The following is a 25,067-nucleotide window of genomic DNA, read 5'->3' on the forward strand; positions in this document are numbered from 1 at the left end:
GGAGGTCCGCACTTGTAATCCCAGTCCTTGGGAGGCTGTGATGAGAGGCTCGCGAGTTCATGACCAGCCTCAGTAACTTGTGAGGCCCTCACAACTTAGTGAGACCCTGTTTCCAAATAAAGAATAAATAGGGCTGGGGTGTAGCTCTGATGCAGAAAGCCCCTGGGTTCCATCCCCAGTACTGAAGACATAAATGTCTATTAAGGAACGGATAGGCTCACTGGCTTGATATGGTCACCCCATAATGTAAACCGGGTGTCGGAAAGCCACGTTCATCCTGCAGACGTAGACGCCTACGTCAGGAGCCGGTTGAGCTGTGGAGAGCCCGGCGAGCCAGTTACACAGCTGGCGACGCCTGCGGGTACGGGCCTGGCATTACGTGCCTGGCATTACGTGCCTCCTTCCTCGAGCCTCCTTTGCCTGAGTCTTGGCCTGGGGGCTGAGCCCGACCTGGCCCTGGCTTGGGTGGGTTCGATCCCCAGCCTGGGTCTTGGTGTCTCGTTTGCATATAACCCAGATCCCAAGACCTGAGTCGGGGTCCCGCACCCCCTACGAGCGCTCAGCTGACCACAGCCATTCTTAGCAACGATGGGCCAGTGCCCTGTGTCCAGCTGAACTCTCCCATGAGGCACTGCAGCTGCCCACTGCCATATCCTGGGGGCCGGTCAGGAGCCCGTGGCTGGGGTCTGGAAGCAGGGTCTTTGCTTCCCCAACTCCCAAATCAGGAAGTGGCCGAGTGGAGCCCTCCCAAGCCCTGACTGTGCTCGCTGGCCAGAGACTTGGGCGAGGCCTTTGTCTTCTCTGAGCCCTGGTTTTGTTTTGGTTTTGGTTTGGGCAGGTCTGGGGATCAAACCCAGAGGCATTCAACCTCAAAGCTACACCCCCTGTCCTATTTTTTATTCTTTATTTTAAAACAAGGTCTCACCAAGTTGTGGAGGACCTCCCTAAATACCTGAGGCTGGCCTTGAACCGGTGATCCTCCTGTCTCAGCCTCCCAAGTACTGGGATTACAGGTGTGTGCCACCATGCCTGGCTTATTTACTTTATTATTTATTTATTTAGTTAGTTATTCGTTCATTCATTTATTCATTTGCAGTACTGAGGATGGAACCCAGGGGCATTCTACCTCCAAGCTACACTCTCAGCCCTATTTTTTATTCTTTATTTTGAAACAGGGTCTCACTGAGTTGCAAGTGACCTCACTAAGTAGCTGAGGCTGTTCGCAGACCATGACCAGCCTCCCAGATGCCGGGATTACAAGTGTGTGCCGCCACGCCCGGCGTTTGTCGTTTTCAAAATGAGCAGGTGGGTGCTGGATGAAAAGATTCTTTCTGTGTCCTGAGGGGACCGGCTGGCCCCAAGGGTGTCGTGACTAGACTCCCTATTATTAGGGGGCGACTGGGGATTGAACTCAGAGGAATTCTACCTTTGAGCTATATCCCCAGCCTTTTTTCTTTCTTATTTGGAAACAAGGTTTCTCTAAGTTGGGAGAATCTAAGTTGCTAAGGCTGGCCTCGAACCTGTGTTCCTCCTGCCTCAGCCTCCCCTGTACTGGCAATGATAGGCACACACCTACTATTTTGTGTATGCATGGGGGGGTGGTTCTGGAGATTGAACTCAGTGGTATTCTGCCTCTGAGCTGCGTGCAGCAGAGCCAGGCCTGCGTCCACTGGCTCTGGCCGTCACTGACCTGACTGTGCAACTTTGGACAAGTATATTCCCCTGTTTCATTTTATTTTTCATAGAGGGTTTTGCTAAGTTGCTGAGACTGGCCTCAAACCTGCAATCCTCCTGTCTCAGCCTCCCAAGTGCCAGGATGACAAGTGTGGCCACCATGCCCGGCTTGAGCTTAGCTTTTTTCTCATCGTGTATTAATGTGCACGGAGCTGAGGGAGGGCTGGAAGGTGAGGGTCTGGCATACAGCAGGTACTTAATTCAAGCTAGCTTCCCAGCTCTGGGGTTGACTTCCCCTGGGTTTCTGTAATCTTGGCACGGAAAGAGGAAAGAGAATTTTTAGAGAAAAAGTCAAGAAAAAGAGAAATTGCTAGGGCTGGGTGATGGTGCACGCCTGTAATCCCAATACTTGGGAGCCTGAGACAGGAGGGCCATAGGTTCAAGGCCAGCCTCAGCAACTTAGTGAGATCCTGTATCAAATTAGAAAACAGGGCTCAGAGGAAGAATGCCTCCAGGTTCAACCTTCAGTCCAAAAAACAAAAGAAAACAAAACAAAACACAAACAATAACAAAACAAAAACCACCAACAAATAAAACAAAATAAAAAGTGCTGGCGATGTCGCTCCCGGGTGGAACACCCTTGGGTTCAATCCCTTGTATGAAGGGAGGGAGGGGAACGGCGAGAGAAGGGGGACCTAACTGTGAGCGGGACAGGTTTCCCGCGGATTCCCACCGGCCTGGCCTCTGCCCCCAGCTGGAATCAGAGCCGATGGAATCAGAGGAGGTTTCCATCCAGCTCAGATCAGGAGCAGGTGACATTTGAAACAATGACCCCGAAGCCCCAGATGACAGAAGGGCCCGGCTGCGGCCGCGGGTCAGCGTGGCGGGCAACACCCGTCCCCTCCCGGACGCCGCCGAGAGGCTCAGAAGTCAGATGGCGCCGGACACTGATCAGAGCTGGAGACACCCGTGAGCTTGCACGGACATTTCCCCTCCTGTCCCTGTGATCGTCCTCATTACTGTCGGGAGCGTCGGGAGGGGGAAGGGAGGCGAGGGCTGTGACCGCACGGGCAGCGGAGGCCAGGGGAGGAGCCCCGGGGCCCCGTGATAAGTTCCCGCGCGTGCTGACCTGCGGCAACGTAAGCGCGTTGCTTCTCCCACCAATGGTGGGGTCTTGAGTCTGGACCCATCTCACGGCTCGCGCTGGCCAACGCAGCCAGAACGTGGCATGTCCGTCCTGGGCAAAGCCCTCCCGAGGTCCCAACACTCCTCTGTGTCCTCGGACCCTGTCGCTGTCACGGGGAGCCCGCCCCAGCCAGACTGCTGGAAGGTGAGACCTGCAGGCTGAGGAAGCCATCCTAGACCAGCGGGCGGCCGGCCGGCGCCATGCAAGAAGAGCTCAACAGAGGCAGGAGAAGCTCCCAGCCCAGCCCAGCCCCCCAGCCTGCAGGATCGTGAGTTATATAGAGGCTCGGCATTGTAGGCCACTGCCGGGAGCTGCTTGTTACACAGCACTGTATGGTAATGTATAACGGATGCAAAGGGGTATACAGAAGAGATGGATACAAGGCAAATTAAGACAGAGTTTTGTCTTGTTTTGTTTTTGTTTTGCAGTACTGGGGATGGAACCCAGGGCCATTCTACCTCTGAGCTACAGCCCCTGCTTTATTTATTTATTTATTTATTTATTTATTTATTTATTTATTTTGGTGGTACTGGGGTTCCTGGAAACCCTTCTACCTCCGGGCTACACTCCCAGACCTATTTCATATTTTTATTTGGAAACAGGGTCTCCTAAGCCAGCGCGGCTGGCTTCGAACCTGCGCGATCCTCCTGTCTCTGCCTCCCAACCAACCCCCCCCAAAAAAAAAACCGTATTTAATAGGTATGACCTAGTGAACATCGTGGTTTAGCAACCAGCACGATGCTGCGCGCGGCTCTGCGCCCTCTTGACTGCGAGGCGACCGGGCCGCGCCCACTGCCGCCCAGAGTGAGAGTATCGTACCGCGTGTCGCTGGCCTCGGAGAAGACGGTCATTTAAAATTCAAAGTACAGTTTCTGACAAAGGCGTTTCACTTTCACCCCATCACAAAGTTGAAACTATTGCAAGCCAGGGGTCATCTGTATAAAATTAAAAGTCTCTAGAATAGTAGAAAAAAGCGAGCTCCCTTGGAGTTCCCTGTGACATACTTCTGGTCAGTGAGATGTAAGAAGTCTCACGGGTGTTTTCCGAGATACGAAACTAGGACTCCTAGATGGGGACCACCCCTTTCCTCCTTTTCTCTGCCCAGAATGAGGACACGATGCATGGGGCTGCAGCAACCTCTTTGCAACCATGAAGTAAAGGCCAAGAAAATCACAGAGAGGCTGGCCACCTCCAACCTACAACCACCCTGGACTTTTTGTAACACGAGAAAGATAAGTTCCTATTTGTTTAAACCATGTGAGCCGGATTTCTTTTTACTCACCACCAAACACAATCCTAATTCATCCTTCAAACATTTCTCCACTTCTGTGCTACTCAGAACTCCACAGTGGGGACAAGAGACCACACTTCTCCTGTCTCAAGCATGAGCTCACGGGCGCGGCGCCTCGCGTGCAGAGGCTGACTTGCAGACGAAATTCTCACGTTACAGTGAGGCGAACTCTGTTCACTGTTCTTTTTCTGGAACAAATTCTACTTACAGTCATGCCAAATAAAGAATAGTGCTAACTCATCCCCACTCCCAGGTCCTGGAGCCTACTGAGTTCTTTCCTGTGTGCGTCCTCTCTCTTCTCTCTTCTCTCTCTTCTCTCTTCTCTCTTTTCTCTCTCTCCCCTCTCTCTCAGCCACACCCTCTGGTCCCATTTTTTGTTTTGTTTTGTTTTAAAACAAGGTGCTAGGTTGCTGAGGGCCTCACTAAGTTGCTGAGGCTGTCCTCTAACCTGCGGTCCTCCTGTCTCAGCCTCCCAAGTACTGGGATTACGGTGAGAGCCACCACACCTGGCTCTGCCTCTTCTGAGTGTTCACGTCTTTAATCCATTCTGATTCTGACTTCTGCTGTTCCTATATGGAAATGCTGTGACCCTCTATGTCAGGAAGGAGACAGGGAGAGAGGGAGAGAGGGAGAGAGGGAGAGATAGAGAGAGAGAGAGAGAGAGAGAGAGAGAGAGGAGAGAGGGAGAGAGGGAGGGAGAAAGAGAGAGAGAGAGGGAGGGAGAGAGGAGAGAGAGAGGGAGGGAGAGAGGGAGAGAGAGAGAGAGAGGAGAGAGGGAGAGGGAGGGAGAGGGAGAGAGAAAGAGAGAGGAGAGAGAAAGAGAGAGGAGAGAGGAGAGAGGGAGAGAGAGGAACACGAATATTCCTTGTCACTGGGATATCGATGTAGCCAAGATTGGCTTTCTCTGGTCCTTCATTTATTCCTTTCCTTTTTCCTTGCTTCCTTTCCATGTCAGAGATTGCACCTGGAGGTCTACTAGCCTGGAGCTGCCTCTCCAGTCCTTTCTTATTTTTTATTTTGAAATAGGGTCTCACTCAGTGCAGAGCTGCTGCTCCTGCCTCGGCCCCAGGCCCGGGGCCGCAGCTGAGCGCCGCGTGCCTCACTGGACCCTTCCTTAGGAAGCAGCGATTCAAACTTCCTCTGTGGGGCCAACACGTGTCCAATGAATGGACTTTCAAAGCTCCCCGGGGAGCGCAAGCAGTTCAGTGACCAATGGGAGAATTAGATAAATGTGGTGAGCGACGCGGCCACTGTCAGCACCACACCTGTATTGCCAGAAACTTCTAGAACATTCTCACAAGAGCGTGGTCAGCCCCGAAGCAGGGCCAGGGGAGAGGCCGAGCGCTCACGCTGCTGGATGGGTCCAGCGAGCTAACTCCAGGGCCTGCTCGCGGCTCACACAACTTTACCGGGCACCTTCCGATTCCAACGTGGTCTGTTCCCTCCCACACCCAGGCTGAGCGTAATCCCAATTGCATGAAGGAGACAGAACCTAGCTGAGCATAGTGGCGCACGTTTGTACTCTAGTACTTGGGAGGCTGAGACAAGAGGATTGCAGGTTCGAGGTCAGACTCAGCACCTTAGTGAGGCCCTCAGTAACTTAGCGAGATGCTGTTTCAAAACAAAAATAAAAAGGGCTGGAGGTATAGCTTGAATGTAGATACCCCTAGGGCATTCAATACCCAGTAATGAAAGAAAGAAAGAAAAAAAGAAAGAAAGAAAGAAAGAAAGAAAGAAAGGGAAAGGGAAAAAGAAAAGAAAAGAAAAAAAGGTGGGATCTGACTTGATCTGCTCTCTGCTTTCAGATGGGGCTTTCGGAGGTGATGAGGATTAGGCAGACCCAGCCTCGTGGATCCCATGACCGGCTCCGGGGCATCCCAGACGCCAGAGACTGCGGGCCACGCGTGGGCTGCTCCCTGGGTGCGTCCGGTCTCTGTGGCGAGAACACCGTCACCAATGCACGGCCCTTCATCCCCGAGCCCACACAGAACACCCGTTCTTTCTGAGTTTCCCAGCCTCGTTTATCACAGTAAGAGAACAGTCACTAAGTCCTTTCCAGTTGCCTAGCTATGGTGTTTTTAGTGTGTCCAAATAATCTCTGTCTAGGGGTCAGTTTGGATTCTTGGCTGCAAAGGGCTAGCAACTGACCCAATGTCTTGGGTATAAAAGGAATTTTTCGGGACACTCAGATATCAACAGGAGGCCAGAAGAGGAAGCGTGGAGGACGAGCGGGAACATTAAAACAGACCGACCCTAGCGCATCAGGCTGCCACCCAGAGACCACACCTTCCCTTTATGTTTGAGTTGTTTAATCCACTTTTACTTTTATTTATTTATTTACTTACTTACTTACTTATTTATTTATTTATTTATTTATTTATTTATGGTACTGGGGGTGGAACCCAGGGGCTTTTCTACCTCCGGGCTACATTCCCAGACCTATTTTATATTTTATTTGGAAACAGGGTCTCACTAAGCTGCTGAGAGCCTCACTAAGTAGCTGAGGCTGGCTTCGAACCTGCGCGATCCTCCTGTCTCCGCCTCCCAAGCGCGGGGATTACAAGCGTGCGCCACACGCCCGGCTCACATCCACTTTTAATTTCCTGGCGAGGAAAGTGTGTAACTGGTGGGACCTAAATCACATGCCCCTGGTACCAGTGAGTTTGGGGAGTGGTAGCGTCTCCCTCACCTGCAAACTATAAAATAAGCGTGAGGTCTCGAGCCCGGCGGGGCCACACACAAAGGAGAGGGCTTAGCTGGGTGCCAAGACCTGCACCTGTAATTCCAGGCACTTGGGAGGCCGAGGCAGGAGGATCATGCGTTTGAGGCCCGTCCAGGCAAGTTAGTGAGGTACGCCACTTTAAAAAGAAACACGGTGGGGGTTCTCCCCAAATTAAAGGGGCGCTTAGAAAGTTGGGTGCCCAGCGAACAACAGCAAATGCTCTGTATAGTTAACTAAGTGGTCTATGGAAGCGGGCCTGGAGCAGCCGCAGTAATTATGATCATCATTATAATTATAGTTATTAGTCTTACAATAGCTAATAGCATCGCGTGCTTGCTCTGTGCCAGTTCCCGTTCCGAGCGCCTTCCGTGCGGCAGCTCATCGAATCCCGCCTTCCGGGGTAGGTGCAATCGCGAATCCCATTTCACAGACAAGGAGGCCGAGGCCCAAAACACCATCTCCCATCCTCTTTCTTCTTGGTATAAAAACACCATCCCTGGACCTAAACCTCGCTCTACCTGGTTGGAATATGATGGCTCCCATTTTCCAGATGAAGAAGGTAAGATTCAGAGAGGCACAGTAACTTGCCCCACGCCACACAGCTTGGTTTTGAATCTGTTCTAACACCAAACAGCCTCACCCACCATGCTCCCTGCGTGTCTGTGGACAGCGCCTTCTCTAGCGTTTAAAGCCACCTGCGAAAGAAGTAGCTGGGTTTCAACGCAAGATACCAACTTGAAGGCTGCACCAGGCATCGCGCGATGCAGGACTCAGGTGCGAAGCCACCGCGGGGTTTCTCTGTCCATGGAAGCTAATAAGTTAGAAATGCTACCAGACACGTTTTAGGGCCAGAATAGAACTTAAAAAGTTTAAACTTTTCTTTCTGTCTTTGCCCCAGTGTGAGAATTTTATATACTGAAATTAACTTGGGAGCCTCAAGACGTACCCGTGAACAGTGAGACACGGCCTCCGTGTTTCCAGAACCAGAAACACAAGCAACACAACACAACGAAACAACAAAACTAGAAACAACACAACGAACCTCGACTGTTAAAACCAATGCTGCTTAGGGATGGAGGGGCTTCTGGGCACGCGTTAGCCTCTCAGTCTCCAAGAGACGTGCACACGGAGGTGAGTTACACACTTAGAGAAAACACACCGCCCAGTCCAGTGTGCAGCCCGCGCGGCGGGCCTCAGCGGGCCGCGGACACGGCCTTGCCGGGCAGCGCCCTCCGCCGCCTGCACGACCCAGCTCCATCGGCGGCTCCTCGTGTGTGCGAAGCAGCCGACAGCACTGACACCCTCAGAGCGACGGCACTCAGATGCCCTAAGGGCTGCGTTAGAACCAGGAGGCCAGGCAGCCGAGCTCCAGCCACGGTCCACGCAGAGGTTCGGGGCCACATCCCCGCTGCCCTCCATGGCAGGGAAGGGCGCCCTGCCCACAGATGGCCTGTTTGTTTTTTTACTGTGAAACTTGCATGAGTTTTTCCATCCCTGAGCAAACGTGGATTCATTCGGTCAGTAGAAACCACTGACTGAGCATCTACTCGGCGTCAGACACTATTCTAGAAACAGCTAGAATCCCAGAAGAAGCCAAGCTCCTGCCTCCTCACCTTCAAGTGGAGGGAGAGAGACGCAGAAGTCTAGTTCCTCACAAGCGGTAAGTGAGTCCAAACGGAAGACAGGGCAGGACGCGTAGCGAGGATGTTGCAACTAGAGACGTGTGGCCGGAGCCTCAGAATCACTTCCTGAAGGTGAGGGGCTGGGAGAAGAGCACTGGACGGATAGAACGTCAAGTGCAAAGGCCCTGAGGTGACCTGCCTGAGTTGTTCAGGGAACGGGGAGGAGCCTGGTGGGTGACGGGTGACACCGGGAGGGTGCGGGGCCCTAGGAGCCATGCCGGGAACTTTGGTTTCTACATCAGCAGAGGCAGGAACCACGGGAGGGATAGGAGCAAGAAAGCACTTTGGTCTAATCGATGCGTTCAGAAGCATCTTTTAGCTGCCTGTGTTGAGAGCAGGCTGTGGAGGAGGAGGCAGAAGCAGAGGGACCCCGGAAGCGGTCGCCGGGGCACCCCGGGTGAGAGCCGCGGCTGCCTGAGCCGGCTGGGGCGGAGAGCTGGAGGAATGGCGAGGGCCGGTCTATAGGCTCCGGCCGGAGCCTAGAGAATCTGCAGGCAGACTGGCCAGGCAGGAGAGATGGACGCCACGAGCCTTTCAGCCTGAGCTCCTGGAGGGACACGCTGCATCACGGCTCCAGGACGGCAGGAAGGGACGGCGTTGGGGGATGCTGAGGCCTAGTTACGGACAGCGGGAGTGTGTGTGGCCTGGGACGCCCTCCCTTTCAAGTGAAGATGTGCAGAGGAGTCTCAGCTGGAGAAATCAGCCTGAAAAACATTGGCATGGAAGGGGTATCAAAAGCCCTGGGCGGCTTTTGGAGGGCTGAGGCTGGGTCAGTGGACGCCGGCCCAGAAGCGAACGTTGTTAGTCTCTTTCCTGTTTGTAGCTGCAACCAATAAAGAGTGATTCTACCGTAAAAAAAAAAAAAAAAAAAAAAAAAGCCCTGGGTGTGTGGGGCGCACCTGTGATTCCAGTACTTGGACAAGGCTGAGACTGGAGGATTGCAGGCTTGATGCCAGCCTCCGCAACTTAGGGAGGCTCTCAGCAACTTAGTAAGATGTTTCCAAATTAAAAATTAATGGAAGTATGGCTCAGAGGTAGAATGCTCCTGAGTTCAATCCCAGTAACACACACACACACACACACACACACACACACACACACACACACACAGCAAGCCTGGAGAACGCATGGAGCCACCAGCAAGCTGAGCAGAAAAGAAGTCAAGGGCAGAGGGGCTCGCGTTTTCCCCGGCCCCTCCAAATCTCAGATTTGTCTTTCATCTCTGGCCCCCGCCAGGTCCCCCTGAAAGAGAGGAGAGGCTGTCAGACCTGCATCACTACACAGCAAGCATCTCCGGTCCTGCGTCTGTCCCTGCAGGGAGCAAAGTGCAGGGCCTCTGGCCCGTGGCCTTTTGGTAACAGCCCAAAGCAAGAGAACACTTGCTTCCTCGTCCTCTGAGAGCGCCCTGCCTGCCAGGCAGCCGCCTCCTGCCCCGGCGAGGGCGGCAGGAGCCATTAGCCCTGCAAACTGGAAGGCAGTGGCCAGATGCCCTCGGGAGGCAGGCTGGCATTTGTCGCGGCAATTGAAGAGGACAAGACCTCAATCAGCTCCGGAGCTGCAGAGATGGACAACAAGGTCTTCTCCAGCCCCAGAGGGAAGGGCCAAGGAAGCTCAGTGCAGAGTGTAGTCGCCGGCCGGCGGCCCCCGGCCCCTCCCACTCCAGGGATTTGTGGGGGGCGGGTGGGGGAGGGGAGGAAGGGAAGGAAGACTCCAGCAGAGCTGCCTGGGCGCTGTCCGGGTGCTGAAACAGCACCAGCACCCCGCAGGGGCCGAGGCCCGGGCGCTGTCCAGGGTGCTGAAGTCCCTAATCACCAGGTCTCCAACTTTGGTTCTCTGAGATAGTTCAGAGTCCTCTGAAAGAAGCAGGCCCAGCCAGGCATGGTGTCGCTCAGCTGTAATCCCAGGACCTGGGAGACGGGGCAAGACGATACAGGCTCAAGGCCACACTCAGCAACTCAGCAAGACCTTGTTCCAAAATTTAAAAAGACAAAAAAAAGCACAGAGCTGATTTGGGCCGATCTGGGAGGTGATCCGGGGAGTTTCAAAGTGAGGGGCTGGGGAGGGGAGAGCCGCTGAAGGTGAGCTGACAAGTGGGTCCTGTTTTGTTGCTAGCGACCAGAAGTCAGTCGCGCGAAGGCCCCTCCACGGTGCCGTGTGATGCGCCTCGAGTTTTCCCACTGAACAACCAGGAGGCCAGGCGTTCACACCAAAGTTAAAATTGTTTTTAACCTTTTCCCCTTCAGGCCACCAAATCTCACTTGAGAAGTACTCAGAAGGTCCAGGGCTCCGTGCCCAGAGGCATTCTGCCTCCAAGCTCTACTCCCAGCTTTTTATTTTTCATTTCGAAACAGGCTCTCGCTAAGCTGCTGAGGACGGCCTCAAGCTTGCGATCCTCCTGCCTCAGACTCCCGGCGCTGGGACTGCGGTGTGCGCCACCGCGCCCGGGTTGCCACTGTTTTTTAATGACCTGTGTTATGTTCACAAGGTACCTGTGCCGGCCTGAGGTGCCCCTGACTGGCTGCAACGTGTTTCCAGGTAGCTTAACCTCTCAGGGCCTTCGACTCGTCTGAAAAAGAGGCTTGGGGGCTGAAGGGAGATCGTGCACACAAGATGGCCAGTCCAGTGCCGGGCACCTAGTAGGTGTTCAATAAACGGCTAGGACAATCACAGCGGCCGGCACGGGGATCGCCTCTGTCACGATGATCGTCGTCGGCCGTTGGAAGCGAGGTGGCTCCTGACGAAGCAGGATTCAGCGGGTTTCACGACAACCATATGCTCCAAGCATTAGAAAGATGGATGTTCTCTCGGTGACGCAGCTCGCACAGAGAAGAATCAGAGCGCTCAGAGCACAGCGGGGTCCCTCCGGCACCCAGGGGGACTGGCTGGGGGGGGGAGCACAGAAAGACGCTGCACTCAGCTGCAGCCCGTGCCTACCCAGGGGACCGCGGGTGGCTCATGCCTCAGAATGTGGGCCGCACTCATTGTTTGTTTCGGAATGCTCTTTCTGTATGGAGGCGACCCAGGGCGACCGCAGTGGGCAGTAAAAAGAGAGAGAAGGGCGAGTAGTAGCTACGTGTTTGTTCAATGATTCAAAATGGGGGGAGAGAGGGGAGGGAGCGGCGTGTATATGAGTCTAGTCATTTTATCCTCAACTATATAATAAAAGTGGGAGGACAGGATCACTGTGTGAGGGCCTAAGTAGCTGAGGCTGGCCGCGAGCCCGCGGTCCTCCTGTCTCAGCCTCCCAAGTACTGGGGTCACAGGCGGACACCATCGTGCCTGGCTATTGCGCCTGGTTTAAGGAGACAAAGCCAGCTGAGAGGAAAGGACGGTGGACCAGCAGGTAAGTAAGAGCGAGAAAAGCAAGAGAATGGCGGATGCAGAGAAAGAATGGAGACAGGGACAAGAAGGGGAGCACTCAGGATGGGAAGGAAGGCCTCTGCAAAGTCTAACGAGAAACACACACACACACACACACACACACACACAATTTTTGGGTGTGGTTTCTATGAGCTTCTACACTCACAACCCTTCTGTCCTGAATGAAGAGTTCCTTCATTAGATGTCAGTACATTAGAAGGTTAGAAGAAGCCAGTGTGGTGGTGCACACCTGGAATCCAGTACTTGGGAGGCTGAGAAAGGAGGACTGCAGGTTTGAGGCCAGCCTCAGCAACTTAGTGAGACTCTTAGCAACTCTAGTGAGACCCCGTTTCCAAACAAAACGTAAAATAGGGCTAGGAGATGTAGCTCAGAGGTAGAATTCCTCTGGGTTCAATCCCCAATATCACTAAAAACAAGTGGAAGGAAAGAAGGAAGGGAGGAAGAGAAGGAGGGAGGGAGGGAAAGGAATGAAGGAGAAAGACCACCCTGTTAGAATCAGGGGGCAGATATAAACGCACACGTGGCCGCTGGCCCACCTGACGGCCGCCCCTCCCTTCAACTCCATCACGGGAACTTACTACGTGCTTATGGGAACTTGCTGTGAGCTAAACAGCCTATGACCTTCCTTAGATGTCTGAGAGCCATGTTATTAAAAAAAAAAAAAAACAGGGTTTTTTAAGGTTCCTTCCCTCCAGAAGGTCAAGTGAGCCCCTGCCAGCAAAAGCCGGCCCCAGGGAGCACAGCTTGGCACAACCACTTTGCCGAGCAATTTGGCACTATCCAGCGGCGCTAAGAAGGCCCGGGGCACAGGACTCAGCAATCCCGCTCCCGGTACGTGCCCTCGAAGAAACCGCTCCAAGAAAGAGGCAGCGGCTTGGTCAAAATGGCCCAGACCTGACACAATGCCAGGTGGGTGAACACACAGTAGGCTATTCATACCGCAGAGTACTATACAGCAGAGAAAACGGAAGAGGAGGAGCCAGGCTTGCTAATCGGAGTAACCTCGTGTGGAGCGCAAAGGCCGGATACAGGGAAAAAACCCAGCAGAGACATTTTAAGCGTGCAGAATAGCGCGGCACGTTTTTATGCAGTTAGCCTTCTGTACCCACGCGTCCTGCACGTGCGCACTCAACCCACAGCACATTGAAGATGTCTGAAAAAGAATGCGCCTGTACTGAACACATGCAGCCTTTCCCCCGGAACAGTCCAGTACAGCGACTCTTTACAGAGCGCTTATATTAAGTGTGTACGCCATCCAGCGGTGACGTCGAGTCGACGGAGGAGGTGTGCAGGGTACATGCAAACCTGACACTCTTCTATGCCAGGGGCTCACATGGCCACAGATGTTGGTGTCTTCGGGGGATTGAGGGGACTGCGCCGTGGGGTCACAGCGTACGTGCATACACGGGGCGCGCCTCGCTCTGGGCCGGCTGCTCTCCCGGCTCTCAGCGCCTCCTGCCGCTCCCCCCAGCCGCCGGCCTCTTGGCTGTCCGGCCCGGGCCGCGGCCTGCCGCTCCCGGCACCGGGGCCTGCTCGTGGCTACCTAAACGGCTCCATCATTCATCTCTTTAATTCTTCAGATAATACTTTCCCAAAGAAACAGTCTCCCTGGCTTCCAGAAGCCTGCTCAGGACACGGCCCTTGGCTTGGCTGTTCTCCTCACCAGCATCTAACGCACGAGATATTTATTCATTCATTCGCTCATTCGTGTCCACCCCCACCTCTCCATGAGAACAGGGGCGTCGGCGTCTCAGAGCCTAGAACAGGGCCTGGCATGCAGTGGGTGCTCAGCACACAGTCCCTGAGTGAAAGAATGCGTGCACGGGTGTTTGCTATGTCTCCTCCTCCTCCTCCTCCTTCTTCTTCTTCTCTGATGTTGGGGATTGAACCCAGGAAATTCCACCTCCAAGCTACACCCCCAGCCCTATATTTATTTAATTTTGAAACACAGTTTGCTAAGTTGCCAAGGGCCTCACTCAGTTGCTGAGGCTGGCCTCAAACCTGTGATCCTCCTGGCTCAGCCTCCTAAGCCCTGAGGTTTCAGGCCTATACCACCATGCCCAGTTTACACATTTTTTATAACAACAGAGTCAGCCACTGGGCTTCTTCACAGACGAGCTTCCTAGCAACGTAAGAGAAAAGCACCCAGCGCCATGACACGGTCCAGGAGCCGGCCATGGAAGTACGGGTCCAGACCACGGAGGTGCCTCAGTGAGCACCAAGGCCTGCCTGCTAGAAACAAGAGCTACAAACAGCAAGTGACACACTGACCCACCCAGTGGCTGCCCTTCGATAATGATCACTTATCAGAAGTTACTATGTGCCAAACAGCTGTGAAACCCCAGGGCCGGGCGTGGTGGCGCACGCTTGTCATCCCTGCGCTTGGGAGGCAGAGACAGGAGGATCGCGCACGTTCCAAGCCAGCCGCGCTGGCGTAAGAGACCCTGTTTCCAAATTATAAAAATAGGTCTGGGAGTGTAGCCCGGAGGCAGAAGGGCTTCCAGGAACCCCAGTACCACCAAATAAATAATAAATAAATAAATAAAATAAATAATAAACCCCAGGGATTTTTAAGGTTCCATCTCGCCAGGAAGATCAAGCCAGCCCCACCAGCAAAGGTTGGCGCCCGAGGGCCACGTGTGCAACGTCCACCGAGAGAAACAGGAGCTGAAGTTGTGACAAAGCCCAGGGGGCTGTGGGCCGCTGAGGAGGGCCGTGCTCTATGCCCCAGACAGCTACGGGAAGGAGTCCCGCAGAGAGGGTCACAGGAGCGCCGAGTTAGCTCACGGAGGGCAGAGAAGGAGCCAGCAACCGACAGAATGGCTACTCCTGGCAGCTCTGCAGAGACTGACTCTAGATCCACAAAATCCTTCTCCACTGCCTTCCAAGCACCTCCAGACGTCTCCCAGCCTCCCTTGCAGCAGTGTGTGGTCACATGACAGTTCCAGCCAATGGTATGGCAGGGCCCCTCCAGCCCCGTACAATTTCCCAAGTATGGTTTTCCTCGCACAGTTCTCTCTTGTGCTTCACGCTGACGAGCACACGGTTCCTGGAAACCACGGCCGACTGGGAGGAGCCACAAGATGGCGAGGGCTCCTGCCCCTCGGTCCCCGGAGGAGGAGACCAGCCTGCCAGCTAGGAACAAGCACTGTGGACTCTGAATAAGTGAGAATAAACTTCACTTGGTTTAAGTCACTTCCTGGTTTGAGATCTTTTGTTACAGAACCTAACATTACCTTATACAGGGTCCTAGGAGGAAAACGTACACACATTCACCTTTCAATGATAATTCACTGCATACAGATTTGAAAACTCCAAGACGGTGACTGTTCCTGACTCAGAGGTCATTGTGAGGACAATCACCAGCACCCAGAAGCCCTCAACAAACACTCAGCACCTTGGATTAAAGGCCAGACATCGCCAAGCAGAGTGAGAGGCCCAGACACATACAAGAGTTAGAAACCTAAATTCCAGAGGCATGTCACCTTAGATTTAAACCTCAGCCCCACGCCTGCACCCCTCACCACCTGGGTGATCTGAAGAGACATTCTTCATTTACTTTACTTTATTTTTTTGGTGGTACTGAGGTGGAACCCAGGGGCTTTTCTACCTCCTGGCTATACTCCCAGACATATTTTTTTTTTAATACTTTTTGGAAAGAGAGTCTCACTAAGTTGTCAAGAGCCTCACTAAGTAGCTGAGGCTGGCTTTGAACCTGTGTGATCTTCCTGTCTCAGCCTCCCAAGTGCTGAGATTATAAATGTGCACGAAGATGGCCTCAAACTTGTGAGCCGATCTTGGGAATTGCACCTAGGAGTCCTCGAGTGCTGAGCTCTACCGCCAGCCCTTTTATTTTATTTTGAGGCAAGGTCTTGCTAAGTGGCTGAGGCTAGCCTCAAACCTGTGATCCTCCTGTCTCAGCCTCTCAAGTACTGGGATTACAGGAACTTTCTATATTTTTGATTCTTCAGTGGTCAGATGAGGATATGAATTATTTCTTAACCCATTAGGTGGGAGTGAGGATTAAAGAAATAATTTGCATAAAGCACCTTGGAAGCAGCCAACGACAAAAAGCCGTCGTTTTAGTTGTAATGGAGAGCATACCCCAATACACGGCTGTGACACAGGGTGCGGGTGAGGACGAAGGCAGACGCGTGTTAAAAAAGAATATGGGCAGGGCACAATGGTGCACACCTGTAATCCCAGTACTTTGGAGGCTGAGACAGGATCGCAAACTTAAGACCAGCTTAAACAATTTAGCAAGACTCTCGGCAACTTAGCAAGACCTTATTTTAAAAAAATATAGATTGTAGCTTGAAGGTAGAATGCCCCTGGGATTAATTTGGAGCAGGAGGAGGAGGAGGAGGAAGAGCACAGTGGGTTCAGCCTTCCTGAGCCCAGCCGGGACCACACCAACCATCATTTTTCCAAAGCCTCATGACCCCTTAGGAAGAAAATTCTGAAGAACACGACATGCACCACTTACCCTGTTAAAACCACCACAAAATCCATCACGTTCCAACCGTTCCTCAAATAAGAGCCTTTGTGGAAGGCAAATCCCAGGGCAATGATCTTAATTCCAGCCTCGAAACAAAAAATCCCAATGAAGTATGGCTCCGTGTCATCCTGGAAGGCAGAGGAAGCATGGTCAGGGTCTCGGGCTGGGCAGAGGGACCCCGCCCACCTAGACAGCGTACCCCTCCCCTCTCACTCTCTCCAACCCTCCAGCATGCCCCCCCCATCTAGCTGGAGTTCTTTTCTCTTTTGCAAGAGATGCAGAAACTTCCAGAAAACATTCTCCCTTCTGGCCAGCCTCACTACCAAATGGCCGAGAAGAGCTGTTTGTTGAGACCTGTGCTAGGGTGGCCACCGGCCCTACATGGCTATTCAAGTTAATTTAAAAGCAATACGAGAAAAATGCAATTCTGCACTCAGACCGGCGACTCTCAAGTGGCTACGGTATCGGACATCACTGATATCAGACATGTCTGGCGCGGCAGAAAGTTCTGCCGGGGATGGCTGGTCTCCGGCGTCGACCTGTGAGCACGTGCTCACGGGCTCTGAGGTTGGACCTTGCGCCCTGACCTCGCTCCAGATCGACTCACTGTCGGCCGGCAGGCACCAGCACAGCTGCGAGGCTGTGAGCCGGGGGAACAGTTCTGAGCTGGTTGGTAAGTGGCCAAGGCTCCTCCCCAAGCCCCCCGCAGACTCCCCCCACCCCGGCCAGGCTTGCAGCGGACGGCCCTTCCTGTCTGAGTTAGTGCGCACGCTTCGTTCCATCAGGGAGCGTAGTACAGTTCTCTCGTCTCTTGGGGAAATGTTTCTTACACTGTAATCATTTGCATTTGTCTTCATGATTCTTTTTCCACGTCAGCTTGCCACAAATTCTACTATCTCCTTACTATTCTTCTTTTTCTTTTCTTTTTCTTTTTTCACAATAAAAACGGGCCCTTGCTCGGCAGCTAGGAACGTGCTCTACCACGGAGCCATATCCCAACCCCTTGTTTGATATTTTTTCAATGGATTTTTTTTTTAACTTAACTCCATCTTAAGCAAAAACTCTTGAAATCATAGGTTCACTAGGCTGGGCATGGTTTTTAGAGTACACACTCTAATAAATAACCATTAAAATCAATGAGCGGTGAGACCACCAGTATTTTGTGGGTTAGGGATGAGTGGATTCTGACATCCTCTCGTCCTCACTCCTCCTTGAGCGATTGCTGTTGCTTCTGAAAAGGTTGCAAGGGGCTGGGAGTCCAGCTCGGTGGTTAGCGCTTGCCTAGCATGCACGATGCCCTGGGTTCCATCCCCAGCCTTACCTTAAAAAAAAAAAAATACAGGTAAGAAGAAAAACAGCTAAGTCTCATGAAAAACCAGACATTAAGTCCCTCCGTAACCACGCTACTAAAATGCCAGGGGAAAGCCGGGCGTGGTGGCGCACCCTAGTAATCCCAGCATTCAGGAGGCAGAGACCGGAGGATCGTGGTTCACGGACAGCCTCAGCTACTGAGCGAGGCCCTCCGCAACTCAGTGAGACCGTTTCAAAAATTTTAAAAGACTAAAAAATAGGGGGTGTAGCTCCGAGGTAGAATGCCCCTGGGTTCCATCTGGAAAAACAATGCCAGGAACAGAACCTGGCTGCAGGTTAGTGGGGAAATGAGGAAGGACCTCGATGAGAGTTTTTAGCCCAGTGGAGATTCTCTAAATGAGTAACTGGGTCTTAAATACCCCCAGAACTGACTATTCTGTGTAAGAAACACAAGGGATAAAAGAACAAGTTAAATGACACCCTAAGGAAGCAGCCAGTCAAATACTAGAATACGGGATGTTTCTTGGGGCAATCAGGCTGGTTCCCGCCAAAGTCAGTGCCATGGGGAAAACCCTGCTCTGCAGTGTCTCAGGAAAGCCCAGAGCACGGAGGCTGAGGTGCTGGAGTAGTTCCCTCTTGCCGGGTGTGCACAAGCCCCTGTGTTCCAGCCCAGCACTGCAAAAACTAACGAACCAAAAATCCAACCGTGTTTGGACCTTGGTGGAACAAACCAACTGTAAAATGATATTCCCAAGACAATCATGGACATTTGAATACTGGTTAGGTCTCAGATGAGTTGAGGAACCGCTGTTAACTGTGCTGAGCAGATTACGTCACAGGGCGACATAAATTAACCTCACATCGTTAGCAGCACAGGCTTAAAGATGTGATGGAGAATTGACGTGTTGTCTGGGATTTGCCTTGGAATACCATGAGAAAATGAGCCAAGGTAAAAAGAAGAAGGAGGAGGAGGAGGAGAAGGAGGAGAAAGAGGAGGAGGAGGAGAAAGAGGAAGAGGAAGAGGAGGAGAAGGAGAAAGAGGAGGTGGAGGACATGGCAGGATATTAGCACTTGTTAAGTCTGGGGATGGGCTCACAGGTGGCTTATTACCTTAGCATCTCTGTTTTTCTATATGGCCAAAGCAATTTACATGAATTCTGGGGGCTTTTATGTTTTACAGTATTGGAAGTAGAAACTGCCAGGGCCTTAGTCATGTGTCGTGGTACATGCCTGTTACCCCAGTATCTGGGAGGCTGAAAAAGGAAGATCACGGGTTCAAGGCCAAATTCAGAAATTTAGTGAGGTTTTTGTTTCAAAATAAAGAATGAAAAAAGGGCTTGGGGATGTAGCTTAGAGGTAAACTGTTCCTGAGATAAGTTCCTATTATAAATAAATAAATAAATAAATAAATACTACTCCCAAAAAAACCAGGAGCCTCACACATGCTAGGCAAGCACTCTACCACTGAGCTACATCTAAAGTCTCCATGAATAATAATAATTATTATTATTTTTGCAGTACTGGGGATGGAACCCAGGGGCATTCTACCTCCAAGCCACTCTCCAAGCCCTATTCCTTTTTTTTTTTTTTTTTTTTGGTGGTACTGGGGTTCCTGGAAGCCCTTCTACCTCCGGGCTACACTCCCAGACCTATTGTTACATTTTTTATTTGGAAACAGGGTCTCCTAAGCCAGCGCGTGCGGCTGGCTTTGAACCTGCGCGATCCTCCTGTCTCTGCCTCCTAAGCGCGGGGATGACAAGCGTGCGCCACCACGCCCGGCTCCAAGCCCTATTCTTTATTCTTTATTTTGAAACAGCGTCTCACTGAGTTGCAAAAGACCTCACTAAGTAGTAGCTGAGGCTGTCCTCGAACCGTGATCCTCCCGTCTCAGCCTCCCGAATGCTGGGATTACAAGCGTGCGCCACCACGCCTGGCATGAATTAAGTTTTGGGTATGTTTTCATGGACAAGGTGACTGTGTGTCACTGGCCCCTCCCAGTTACACCAGGTCTGTGGGGCTCTGGGGAGGGGATGAGCAGCCAGGGCCTCTGTCTGTCTGGGTCTGGACCCCCCCCCCCAAGTTCATGAATTGGCAATCATTAATGTCCGGAGGTGAAATAATTGAACCAAGACGGCTCTAACCTCACCGGTGGATCAGTCCAGTTGATGGGTTAATGATGGAATGAATTTCCTGGCTGGTAACAGTGGGCAGGCAGGGTGTGGCTGGAGGAGGTCTCTATCTGTCTGGCCTGGGGTCTATATCTGTCCCTGGCCCGCCATGCTCTGCACCACGATGCTTCTGCCTTGGAGCCAGCCAGCTGTGGACTGGGCCCGCGAGGCTCTGAGCCCAATAAACCTTTCCTTCTCTCAGCTGTGCTTGTCAGGGGTTTTGGTCACGGCAATGCAAAGCTGACCAACACAGCATCTCTTTCCCCGGATCATTGGTGGTCATGACAGGCAGACTTCCCCAGCCCAGCTCTGGGCTCCAGGACGAGCGCCGGCCCCACCCTCTGCTCCCCTGCTCAAGCCAAAGGGGGGTACCCAGCGGGGTGGAGACTCACCAGTCGCTCGGACATCGGGGTCTTGTCGTCATCGGGAAGGTGCTGCTCCAGGGCCAGGACAATGCAGTTGGCTATAATGGTGGCTAAAATCATATATTCAAAGGGAGTAGCAGGGAATTAAGGAAAACCTTTCCAGCTGGCTCATGAAAAGTGCTAGAGATACGCCTGCTCATGTCCACAGCGCTCCCCAACGCGCCGATCACCCAGCACCCTCCTCCCCAACCCGCCACCGGACGGCCCCTGTCTGCACCGCACCCCTCCAGGACCAATGCGGGGCCGCGGCTCTTTGAGGGAAACGGGGCTATCTGTCCTCCATCTCACCCCTGGCATTCACTGAACACAAAGAAATGTGGCATTTGGTGTGTGCCAGGCATTGTTCTGGACACTGGGGACAGAAACAAGGAGAAAAGAGACAAAAACTCCTGGCCTCATGGAGGAAAAAGCAAATGAGATAACTCCACTATGTATCACTGTACGTTCTATCTAACATGACATTCTATGGTCGATAATACAGAACACATAGTATATTCACCCTCAGCAGCCACGGGCTTCAAAACAGGAGATAAATCAACCGCGGGTGGGAAATAATTGGGAAAAATATTATGTTTGTACTTAACATGTACAGGATTTGTTTTTATCATTATTCTTTAAATAATAGAGCATAACAACTATACGCACTGCATTCACACCGTACTAGGCATATAGAGATGACCGGAAGACCACGGGGGGGGGGGGGGTGTTCTATACAAACACGACGCCATTTTATATAGGGACCTGAGCACATGTGTGCGCATGTACACATATAGTGCTGGGAATTAAACCCATCCTACCTCCAAGCTGCACCCCCAGCCAATTTATTTATTTATTTGTTTGTTTATTTGTTTATTTATTTATTTATGGTACTTGGGATGGAACCCAGGGGCGTTCTACCTCCAAGCTACACCCTTAATCCTATTATTTTATTCTTTATTTTGAAACAGGGTCTCACTGAGTTGCAAAGGGCAAGTAGTCTGTGAGGCTGTCCGCAAACTGCGATCCTCCTGTCTCGGCCTGTCAAATGCTGGGATTACAAGCGTGCGCCACCACGCCCAACCTTCCCCCGGCCAGTTTTATTTTTTATTTTGAACCAAGGTCTTGCTAAGTCTCTGAGGCCGGCCTCAAACCGGCACCCTCCTGTCTCAACCTCTCAGTTCCTGGGATCCCAGGCATGCGACACCACGCCGGGCTGAGCATTCATGGATTTGGGTGTCTGTAAAGAGTCCTAGGACCAATCTCTCATGGATATAAAAGGACTGTAGGTCACATATATTACATTCTATAAGATGGTGTGTGTCATGGAAAGAAGGAAGGAAGGAGAGTCAGGGGCTATGATTTAAAATCTAGTGGCCAGCTACAACACCAACAGCGTAAGTACCCAAAGGAAAAATGGATACATTGGATTTCATGAAGATTTCTGACTTTTGTGTATCAGGAGACATTAAAAAAGCCAGGAAAAATACAACCAAGAAAATGGAAGAAAATATTTGCAAATTGTCTGTCTGATAAGGGTTTAGTATCCAGAATAAAGAATCCTTTCAAGTCAAGAACAAAAGGACAAACAACCCAATTTAAAAATGGGCAAAGGATGTGAAGAAATGTTTCTCCAAAAACACACAGATGATCGATCAGCACGTGGAAAGACGGTCAACATCTCAGCCATCAGGAAAATGCAAACCAAAGTCTGACAAGCGCACAACCACTGGGAAGCCGGAACAATAAAACGCAATAAACAGAAAGCGAGGAACGCTGTGAGAACGTGGAGCACCTGGAACCCCCCGCTGCTAGTGCAAATGTCAAAAGGTGCAGCCACCTCGGAAAGCAGTGTGGGAGCTCCTCAAAGTTAAATAGAAAGCCGGGCGTGGTGGCGCACGCTTGCAATCCCAGCATTCGGGAGGCTGAGACCGGAGGATCCCGTTTTGTGGACAGCCTCAGCTACTTAGTGAGGCCCTCTGCAACTCAGTGAGACCCGGTTTCAAAATAAAGAATAAAGTGCCAGGCGTGGTGGCGCACACTTGTAATCCCCGTGCTTGGGAGGCAGAGACAGGAGGATCACGCAGGTTCGAAGCCAGCCGGGCTGGCTTAAGAGACCCTGTTTCCAAATAAAAAGTATAAAAATAGGTCTGGGAGTGTAGCTCAGAGGTAGAAGGGTTTCCAGGAACCCCAGTACCACACTAATAATAATAATAATAATAATAATAATAATAATAATAATAATAATAAAATTTTTAAAAATAAAAAATAAAGCAGGGGGTGCAGCTTGGAGGATGAATGCCCCTGAATTCCATCTCCAGTACTACCAAAAAAAAAAAAGTTAAATATAAAGCTGGGTGTGGTAACGCCTGCCTGTCATCCCAGGACTTGGGAGGCTGAGACAGGAGGATCGTAGGTTCATGGCCAGCCTTAGCAAGGCCCTTTGCAACTTAGTGAGACCCTGTGTCCAAATAAAAAATAAAATAGGGCTGGGGTATGGCTCAGAGGTAGAATGCCCCTGGATTCCATCCTCAGTACCACACACACACACACACACACACACACACACACACACACACAGCGTTGAACGTAGAATTACCATCTGATACAGTAAATCCACTTTGAGGTACATACTCGGAAGAGTCAGAAGGTAGGGACCGAGACAAATACCCATAATCGGATGTTCACAGCAGCGCGAGTCACAGTCACCGACATGCGGAAGCAACAGGCGATGGATGAGTGGATGGGACAGAGTGAGGTCCGCCACAGGATGCTGTGACGCTCGGCCAGAAGGGCCAGGAGCTGACGCGTGTGGCCACACGGATGGACCTTGAAGGCACCAGGCTAGTAAAACGCCAGAAGTAAAGCCAGGCGTGGTGGTGCATACTTGCAATCCCAGCATTCGGGAGGCTGAGACGGGAGGAACGCGGTTCACAGCCAGCCTCAGCTACTTAGTGAGGCCCTCTGCAACTCAGTGAGACCCGGTTTCAAAATAAAGAATGAAAAATACGGCTGGGGCTGTAGCTTGGAGGTCAAATGCCCCTGGTACCATCCCCAGAGCCGCAAAAATAACCCCCAAAACAACAAAAAGCCAGAAGCAAGCCAGCACTCAGAGATGATTCTGCATCCATGGGGTCCAAAGGCGAATCCACAGAAGCAGAAAGCAGCTTCCTGGTGGTGCAGCCTGGGGGGGGGGCAGAGAGTGAGTGTAACATTTAGAAACTAGCGAGGCAGAGTTGCACAACACTGAAAATGTACTAAATGCCACTGAGTTCGACACTTTAAAATATGGCGTGTGAATTTTGCCTCAATAAGAAAAATATGGCAGTCGGGTCAGGCATCTGAGAAGACAATCCTCCCAGCTCTGAGGGAGGAGAGAGGGAGCCTAGAGAAGCCGGCACACGGTCCTTCTGATGAAGGCGGAGTGTCCGCAACTAAGACTCCTCACCCACCACCAACACTGCCTGAGGAAAGGAAGCTCCTGGAGGAAGCCACATTTATATCCTCTCTCTCTGTCTCTCTCTTTCCCCCCCTCCATCCGTCCCTTCTCCTCCTCTTCTTTCTCCTCCTCTTCTTCCTCTTCCTCCTCCTTCTCTTTCTCCCTCCCTCTCCCCCCCCCCTTAAATATAAAGCTGGGCGTGGTAACGCCTGCCTGTCATCCCAGGACTTGGGAGGCTGAGACAGGAGGATCGTAGGTTCATGGCCAGCCTTAGCAAGGCCTTTGCAACTTAGTGAGACCCTGTGTCCAAATAAAAAATAAAATAGGGCTGGGGTATGGCTCAGAGGTAGAATGCCCCTGGATTCCATCCTCAGTACCACACACACACACACACACACACATACACACACACACACACACACAGCATTGAACATAGAATTACCATCTGATACAGTAAATCCACTTTGAGGTACATACTCAGAAGGGTGCCCCCCTCCCCCCCCTCTATCTCCAGGCCTGCTCCGCTCCCCTCTGTACCTGAGGAACCCTCCCATGACCCTCCTGCGGGTCAGCGTGGCCCCTGGCGCCCAGCAGAGGACCTGCATGTGGAAAGGGTCCACCCACCACCTCAGGGTCGGCCATGCAGATGGACCGGTGAATCTCTCCTGGCCCCTGCGGACCTCTCAGAAGTGCCCCAGCCGCAGCCTTGGTGAACGAGGCCGCGTCTCTGAGAGGGAGGTGTAGGTGTGGGGAGGCGGCTGCCTCCAGCCCCCAGGCCCTGGTGACAGCGGCTCAAGGCCTCCTGACCTCAGCACGCCTGGCACAGGAGGCTGGAGCGTCCTGTGACCTGGCCGCCCTGGTGCATGTAAGAGGCGGCGGCGGAGCGTCCTCTGCCCTCACTGTGTGACAAACACCTCCTTCTCTCCACTCGGGATGCTGGAAGGCTCTCCAGGGAGTACCAGGTGTCGCCCGGAGACACTGAAACCCAGTGTCCCACAGAGGAATAAAACATCCCATCTTGGAGAGAATTTCACTTTTTTTTCATATTAAGGATTGAACTCAGGGACATTTGACACCTCCAATGCTTTTTATTTTTATTTTTTTTTAAACTGGGGCTTGAATCCAGAGGCATTCTACCTCCCAGCTATACCCCAACCTTATTTTATTTTTATTTATTTATTTACTTATTCCTTCGGTGGTACTGGGGGTGGAACCCAGGGGCTTTCTACCTCCGGGCTATACTCCCAGACCTATTTTCTATTTTATTTGGAAACAGGGTCTCACTAAGTTTCTGAGAGCCTCACCAAGTAGCTG

The 25,067-nt window shown here is 52.0% G+C and overlaps 1 protein-coding gene across 1 annotated transcript in view; it reads right to left on the bottom strand.

The window, feature by feature from the left end:
• CACNA1A (calcium voltage-gated channel subunit alpha1 A) overlaps positions 1-25,067 on the bottom strand; it is a gene marked incomplete at its 3' end in the record, with an annotated part of 264,971 nt that overhangs the window by 157,921 nt on the left and 81,983 nt on the right. Inside the window, exons 3-4 of the mRNA XM_080715384.1 lie at positions 20,306-20,411; positions 16,423-16,562 (exon numbers count right to left, since the gene is read on the bottom strand). Of these exons, the coding sequence (XP_080571510.1) occupies positions 16,423-16,562; positions 20,306-20,411 (246 nt within the window). The remainder of the gene's footprint in view (positions 1-16,422; positions 16,563-20,305; positions 20,412-25,067) is intronic.

Source organism: Muscardinus avellanarius (assembly GCF_963383645.1).
Source record: "Muscardinus avellanarius genome assembly, chromosome: 18".
Lineage (NCBI taxonomy): Eukaryota > Metazoa > Chordata > Mammalia > Rodentia > Gliridae > Muscardinus > Muscardinus avellanarius.